The sequence below is a fragment of the Myotis myotis genome, unplaced genomic scaffold, assembly GCF_014108235.1.
Source record: "Myotis myotis isolate mMyoMyo1 unplaced genomic scaffold, mMyoMyo1.p scaffold_m19_p_21, whole genome shotgun sequence".
Classification (NCBI taxonomy): domain Eukaryota; kingdom Metazoa; phylum Chordata; class Mammalia; order Chiroptera; family Vespertilionidae; genus Myotis; species Myotis myotis.
In genome coordinates, this window is record NW_023416326.1 from 4,283,752 (window position 1) to 4,291,908 (window position 8,157).

The 8,157-nt window shown below is 60.9% G+C and overlaps 1 protein-coding gene across 1 annotated transcript; it reads left to right on the forward strand.

The window, feature by feature from the left end:
* The first annotated feature begins 1,054 nt into the window (after positions 1-1,054).
* Positions 1,055-7,348, forward strand: LOC118678954. The gene is made up of 4 exons (XM_036355196.1): positions 1,055-1,160; positions 4,938-5,432; positions 6,088-6,198; positions 6,272-7,348. Exons 1-4 carry the CDS (start codon positions 1,055-1,057, stop codon positions 6,625-6,627), a joined length of 1,068 nt encoding a protein of 355 aa, XP_036211089.1. The 3' UTR covers positions 6,628-7,348.
* Positions 7,349-8,157: the final 809 nt, after the last annotated feature.

Consider the following 8,157-nt stretch of genomic DNA (forward strand, 5'->3'; position numbering starts at 1 on the left):
GAAAGTGGCTGGGAGTCACTGGAGGGAGACACAGGCCATCGGCGCCCCCTGCTCCCAGGCGCCTCCCTGACGCTCCCACCCGGTCGCCCAGCTCTCAAGAGGCAGCCGCTGCGAGGGCAGAAACGTGAAACTGAAGTTGGACAGACCTAGCCTGGCCGGGCTCGGTGGTTGAGCGTCAGCCTATGAACCTGGAGGTCACGGTTCGATTCCCCGTCAGGGCACCTGCCCGGGTTGTGGGCTTGATCCCCTGTGTGGGGCGTGCAGGAGGCAGCCGGTCCATGATTCTCTCTCCTCATTGATGTTTCTCTCTCTCTTCCTCTCCCTTCTTTGAAATCAATAAAAAAAATATTAAAAACAACAAAAAAACCTTTGCTTGGAAAGAGTCCCAGGCAGACGAGCTTACACGGCGTCCCTGGAAACCGACGGCTTTCCGGGCCACCCAGGTGCAGCCCCAGGCCCGCTCTGCGGGGGGGAGAGGATTGTGCGAGCACAGAGGCCTCTTCTTGCTCCGCCTGGGAAAGCAGCAGCTGCTCTGGGCTCCTCTGTCCAGGAAACGCGTCAACAACGCGGAGAAAATTCAGAGAAAAGCAACGAAGATGATGAATGAGCTGGAAGAGCCAGCAGTGGCCCTGGGCCGGGGGTTGGGGGGCGGGGGGCACACTGCCTGGCGGGGCAGGATGGGCATCGTGCGTGGGGAGGGGCCGCAGACACAGGAAGGACTGTTCAGCTGGCCCCAGGCATCCGTACTGCGGAGTAAAGGGAGTGAGAGGGAAAAGGGGGGGGGTCACCCCAGCCGCTGTGGCTCATTGGATAGAGCATCAGCCTGCCGATGGAAGGGTCCCAGTTCGACTCAGGTCAAGGGCACGTACCTTGGTTGCAGGCCCCAACCTGACTCTGGTTCGGGCGCATGCAGGAGGCATCCAATCGATGTGTCTCTTTCACATCGATGTTTCTCTCTCTCTTCCCCTCTCTCTAAAAATCAATGGGGAACTATCCCAGGGAGAGTATTAACAAAACGAAAAAGGGGTGTGTCGGCTGAGTGCCAGGGGACGGGATGGAAAGCGCGAGGCTGTGCTACGCCTGCAGAATGGTGTTTGGGCAGCTGGGGAGCCCTGAGCGCTGGGGGGAGCCCCGGGCCCTGGAATTAAACCCCTGGGCAGGTAGAGCGAGTGAGGCCCCTGAGCCGCTGCCCCCCTGGGCCCAGCCCTCGGCAGCCCACACCCCAGAGTCACTGGGAGTCATGTCAGCATCGCCCTCCCCACAGCGGCAGGGGCCTTGGGTGCAAGTCTTCCTTCCTTGGTCCCTAGAAGCCACTGGACCCACTAGTGACGCTCCACCTGCCTGTAAATCACCCCCAAAGTGATATTTTTCTTTTCTTTTTATTTCGAGGTGATATTTTTCCATTGATTTATTTATTTTTTATTTTTATTGATGTCAGACAGGAAGGGAGAGGGAGACAGAAACATCAATGATGAGAGAGAACCATGGATCAGCTGCCTCCTGCACGCCCCACACTGGGGATCAAGCCCACAACCCGGGCCTGTGCCCCGACCGGGAATCAAACTGTGACCTCCTGGTTCCTAGGGCCACGCTCAGCCACCGAGCCACGGGCCGGGCTGCTCTCGGCCTTTTCACCTGCTCCCCACGCAGCCCACGTGGCCCGTGTGGAGGCTCCAGCCACACCTGGGAGCTAGCTCATCAGGAGCCATCACAGACACCTGTCATCCTCCGCGGCCAGGCTCTTGGTCATGACCGGCTCCGGTCTGATTTCAGGAGCCGGCAGGAGCCAGCGCCGCCCTGCAGGCGGGAGGCAGGGCGGGGGACAGAACCGAGCCGCCTCGCCCGAACACCCCGTGCCCTCGGCTCCTGTTTCACGGGATTTGAGCGCTCGGGGCTGCTTGTCCGCCCGCGTGTGTAACAGGGCACCTCCTGGTTGTGAGAAAAGGGAAAGCCTGTAATCCACACCTTGGTATAGAAATGTGTGTTTACCCAGGTGAGGGGACGGGGAGTGATCTCGGGGCCAGCTTCCCGCTCTGCACCCCACCCTCAGCCCAGGGTACCCCCCTCCCTGGCCACCCAAGAAGGGTGTAGGAATTCCTGCTCGCACACCACGTGGTCCACAAAAATCTCTCTTCACAACAACCAAAGAACAGTATTGTGTTTGCATGAATATGTGTTGTTAGCCCAGCCGGCGTGGCCCAGTGGTTGAGCATCGACCTATGAACCAGGAGGTGATGGTTCGATTCCCAATCAGGACACAGGCCCGGGGTGGGGCTCCATCCCAGTGTGGGGCGTGCAGGAGGCAGCCGATCCATGATTCTCCCTCATCGTTGATGTTTCTCTTTCTCTCTCCCTCCCTCTCTCTGAAGTCAATAAAAATTTAAAAGAAAAGAAAATAAGTACATTAAAAACAAACAAACAACAGGCGGGTTTGGACAGAGGGAGGCCGTCATTCCCACGGCGAGTGCCTGTCGGAACAGGAGACGTGCCCGAGCACCGACGGGAGCGAGAGCAGCCGCAGAAGGGCCCGCCCGCCCGCCCGTGGTCCCCGGGCATCGGCGGGGCCGCTCCTGGGCCCTGAGTCACTGGATGGGCATGTGCCGCCGGGACCAGCTCCGCCGGCCGCCGCCACATGCCGGGCCTCGTTCCCACGTCCCGGGGCGGGCAGCGGGTGTGGTCTGTGCGGCAGGTTTGCATCGACGCAAAACACATTCCCGGCTCCTCGCGCCTTTCGACACGTGCAGTTTCTGGGGCTGGATGACCCTGACCTGGGGAAGATCCCTGATGACTCACCCGTCGGCCCACTCAGCCCCCAGGGAATGGCCCGTGGGGCACGCCTCCTGCTCAGCCCGGGGGAGCCCACGGGGACGGGGCTGGGCCCCAGGATGGCCCCACCGGGAGGGCTCCTCTGGCGGGCACAGCCCCTGGCGGGCCGCATAGGTGGAGCTCTCAGGTTTACAGAGAGAGAGCAAGACAGCCGACCCAGGAAGAGCCACCTGTGTCATTTCCTCGGGTCACCACAGAGGGTCACACCTGTCACAGCATCCGAAAGAGCCTGGCCGTGTGGCTCAGTGGTTAGGCATCAACCCAGGAACCAGGAGGTCACCTCGATTCCCGGTCGGGGCACACGCCTGGGTTGTGGGCTGGATCCCCAGTGTGGGCAGGCAGGAGGCAGCCGGTCCATGATTCTCTCTCATCACAGGTGTTTCTCTCTCTCTCCCTCTCCCTTCCTCTCTGACATCAATAAAGATACACATGCATTTTAAAAAGAGCTCAGCCAGCGATGGCAGCGAGGCAGCTCCCGCCTGTGATTGGCCCTTTACCCCCTGAACACGGGGTTCCTTTCTGGAAAGAGGGGCGGAGTGAGGTGTGGCCAGGGACCCCAGGCCTCGGGGCTCCTGGGCCGGCTGCCTCGCACGGCCTCGTTTCCAGAAGCTTCCCTCCGCCCTGCCCCGTGGGGAAGGTGCCAGGCCACCCCGCGGGCTTGGCTGGGGAGCCGCGTGCCTCCTTCCTCCCGAGTGCCCCAGCCCGGGCGCTTCCCGAGGTGACGCGTGACCTGGATCCGCGCGGTGAGGTCACGGCGTTGTCTCAGCCGCCTCCCGCTGCGGCCTGACTCACGGCCGGTTCCCAGGAGCAGCTCAGGCAGCAGCGGACGCCTCCCGGGCCGGGCCGGGCCAGGGTGACCACACTCACAGCCACCGTCTGCCCAGGTGCCAGGCCCGCCTTGGCCCGCCGCCCCCGCAAGCACAGTGGCAGGGGCGTGGGAAAGTGGGGCGGGGAGGGGGGCGGGGGTGGAGGCCAGAGGACCGGGCTCATTCCCAGCCCTCCCTTTGCTGTTGGCTGTGGACGGAGAACCTCTCTCAGGTGCTGCCTCTGCACTGGAACCCGCCAGCCATGCTGTGAGCTGTGGGGGGGAATCCAGTGAGGACGTAGCCGCGAAAGCACCGATCAAGGGACAGCAGTTCTGTCGGATGAAAACAGGACCACAGTTCGGCCGGCGTGGCTCAGTGGTTGACCTATGAACCAGGAGGTCACGGTTCGATTCCCGGTCAGGGCACAGGCCCGGGTTGCGGGCTCCATCCCCAGTGTGGGGCGTGCAGGAGGCAGCCGATCAGTGATGCTCTCTCATCATGGATGTTTCTCTCTCTCCCTCTCTTCCTCTCGGAACGCAATGCAAATCTATTAGAGAAGGAAAAGAAAAGGCGGCTGTCATCCCCCTTCGGTCATTCCCTGTGCACAGCTGTCCCCTCCCCGGGGGACGCTCGTCCCTGGTCCAGCTCCTGCTGGTCCTCCTGTGGGCGCCTCCTGCTGCCCAGCTAAGGGGTCCTCTCCCGCCCGCCCCTCCCTCCTGCCAGGCTCTCCCGTTCTGTTCTGTGTTACTTTCCTCGTCGCCCGTGGCCCTCTCCAACATGGTTCCTCCTCCTTTTATTTCTTAAATCTTCACCGGAGGTTAAGTTTTCTTTTCTTTTTTAAAATTGATTTTAGAGAGAGAGAAAGGGAGAGGGAGAGAGAAACATTGATGTGAGAGAGAAACGACGATCCGTTGCCTCCTGTACACACCCCGACCAGGAGTCGGACCCGCGACCTGGGCATATGCCCTGAGTGAGAACTGAACCTGCGACCTTGGGTGGACGGGATGACGCTCCTGCCCACAGAGCCACAAAGTCCAGGGACACATGCTTTTTCCTTCATGTTGTGTTTGCCCATCTGTGCCATGTCAGCTCCCCAAGGCCGGGGGTGGGGGGTGGGGGTGGGCACGCCAGCCTCATGGCCCATGTACCCTGGGCAAAAGGCTGGGCCACCCTCTGCGAGCCCAGGAACTGGGAGCAGTTCTTGCTTGCAAAGTCCCGACACCTCCCGGGTCACCTGCGGCCAGTGCCAACGCCTCGGACCGCAGGCCGTGACCCAGTTCCTGGGTCTGCGGCCGATGCCCTGAGCCTCCCACCTCCGCCTCCTCCCTGAGGCCGCCCAGCACCCCCGGGGCCGGGACAGGCTGAGTGCGGCTCTGACCCAGAGTCCGGTGGGAGGGCACCTCCTCCCCTCCCTGGCCCTGCCACCTGGCCGGGCAGGTTTTCAATGTGCCCATCTGTACGCCGGGGACAAAGAATGCTTTGTCACCCCACCTACTTCTCACGGGTGTTATGAAACCACTGTTTGCTCGGAAAACACTTTGAGCAACTTGGGGAAAGGTGCCCATGGCTCCGGTGACGCTGCTGCACCCGATCCAGGCCGGCCAGCCGTGCCAACTCGTCATCCGGTCACCACCTCGCCCGCCCCGGGGAAGGGAGGTGCCAACCAGCCCACCAGCTGTGCTGTGGCCCCAGATGAGGCCCACGGGGTGTGTGGGTTCCGGGGCTGGCTGACCCACAGATTTCAGCAGAGGACCAGCTCCGCGGGCCCGGGCAGAGGCCACCGGGTGCCAGGAGAGCGAGGTTACCTGGGGATAGTGTGTCTGAGCTCATGCGCAGGCGGGCGCGCTGGGAACACGGGCTCGCGGTCCTGGCTCCAGGCCCGGAGGGCAGATCTGAACCTGCAGACGCTCAGGTGCCCCTCACCGGCAGCCCGGGCAGCCGCCACCCTGTTGTCCTGACAACCACACCTGGCACTCTGCCCCCCGGGGAGGGGCAAGGCCCAGCACTGACCAGGCACACGGTGGGGGAAGCCCAGACGCCTGCAGAGCCAGGGGACAAGGGTCCAGCTGTCCTTCTGCTGACAGTCAGGACGTCCCTTCCCGATGTGGGGTTGTGAGGACGAGAAGAGATAAACCAAAGACCTTATATGCACAGCCATGGACACGGGCATAGGGTGGTGAGGACCTGGGAGGAAGGTGAGGGGCTGGATATACCTGTAATACTATCAACAAAAAACAGGCCTGGCTGGCGTGGCTCAGTGGTTGAGTGTCGACCTATGAATCAGGTCAGGGTTTGATTCCGATCAAGGGCACATGCCCAGGTGGTGGGTTTGGTCCCTAGTGTGGGGCGTGCAGGAGGCAGCTGGTCAATGCTTCTCTCTCATCATTGATGTTTCTCTCTCTCTCCCTCTCCCTTCCTCTCTGAAATCAATACAAATATATTTTAAAAAAATAAGAGACTTCCCTTCCGACCGGACACTGGACTCTGAGCTCCCCGCAGGCCCTGCTGCCCTGGCGGGCCGGGCGCGGCGCAGGCCGGGACCCACAGGCCGCGGGCACCGTAGACGGTAACTCCCGGCTGGGCGGGGCTGGCTGTCTACGGTGGCGTGTCTGCCTGTTACTCATTCTATTTATTTTCAGCCGAAGCGGGGGAATCTTCTGAAGATGAGTCAGAAAAAAGTCCTCCATTGTTATGGAGGCAGAGGCGGCTCCCGAGGGCGCCTATACCTTCGCTGTCGGCACCGACGGGGAAATCGAGGGCCCAGCAACACGGTCTACACCGCCGCGGCCTTCCTGGCGCAGTCCCTCCAGCCGGGGCCTGGACCTCGCGCCGGAGCACGCGGCGTGGCACCTGCTGTCCCCTTCTCTGGTCGACAGTGTTTCAGGCCCTGGCAGGTGTGGCTCAGTGGACAGAGTGTTGGCCTGTGGACGGAAGGGTCTCGGGTTTGATTCCGGTCAAGGGCACATGCCCGGGTTGCGGGCTGGGTCCCTGGTAGGGGGCGTGCAGGAGGCAGCTGATCAATGACTCTCATCATGGATGTTTTTCTCTCTCTCTCACTCCCTCTCTGAAAGCAATAAAAATGTTTAAAAAACAAAAACAAACAAAAAAAAACAGTGTTTCAGCTAAAACACTGGAGGGAGGCTTTTCCCTCCTCGTGAAAGGCTGGTCCTCCGCCCACAGCCCACGCGTCCTTAGTCACAGCGCCACGGATGCCCCGAGTCCGACGAGATCCCCCCTCACCCGGCAATCCCCCCTCGGCCCCGTGCCCGGCAGGAGTGGTCAGATAACCACGCCGACTCATTTCAGCTGGACGTGGCCTCGCACCCGTGTCCGTGTCCGGCGTCGGCGAGTTCGGTGAACGCGCTTGTTTTAGGGGACCCGTTCCTGGGCCACTGTCCCTGGCAGCCCTCTCCTCCCTGGGGCGCGCGAGGCCCTGCCCCCCACTCCCCCCGAGGGAGCTGGAGGAAGGCCTGCCCTGCAGAGCCCTTCGCAGGGTCAGAACTCCTCCTCGGATGATAAACGCGCTCACTTGTCTTGTCTGCTCCCCACCCCCCGGAAGGCTGCGCTGTTTTGGAAAAAGGGGGGGGGGGGTGTGCGTGAGTGAGTTCATTCCCCGAATCTCCGAGCTCCCACTGATCCCCATTCGAAGGCCACACTCTGTTCCCGGGTCACACAAGCAAATGCTTCTCTCTCCCCCTCTCCTCCTCCCTTCCTCTCTGAAGTCAATAAAAATGTATTTTTAAAAAAATGTTCAAAATGGGACTTGTCGCATCTGCTTGCCTCCGACAGGTGGCCCTTGGGCTGCGGCGTCAGGCCGCCTGGGCACCCTCTGTGGGCACCTCCCGTGGGCATCCGCCCCACCCCACCGTGGGCAGCAGGCAGGGGGCCGGGGCGCGGTGCTCCCTGGCCAGGGCCGCCTCCGCCCGCCTCTCCTGCAGGCCGCTGGGCGCCCGCATGTCACAGGACTTGTTCTTAGAGTTACATTTTAACTGACAGAGTTTAACAACAACCGGGATCTAAAATTGGCAGCAGAAAAAGGAACTGAGGAAGTAAGTCATGGAAAAAACCACAAGGGAAGCCACGCCGCACCAGGCACAGGCTCTGCTGTGTGTTTTTCCTTCCTGTGTGTGTTAGTGTGTGCGTGTGTGCGTGTGCATGTATGTGTTGGTGTGTTAGTGCATGTGTGGGTGCATGTGTGTTATTGTATATGAGTGTGAATGTGTGCGCGCGCACGTGTGTGAGTGTGCGTGTGTTGGTGTGTTATTGTTAGTGTATATGAACGTGCATGTGTGTTAGTGTGTGTGAGTGTATGAGCATGCATGTGTGTTATTGTATATGCGTGTGCATGTGTGTTTGTGTATGCGCGTGTGTGAGTGTGCATGTGTTGGTGTTATTGTGTGTGAGTGTATATGAGTGTGCATGTGTGTGTGTTGGTGTGTGTGTGCATGTGTGAGTGTGTGTGATCTGAGGGTAGAAAACATTTCCCAGACGCACTGTCCTGGCGTCCCCGGCACGAGCTGTGCTG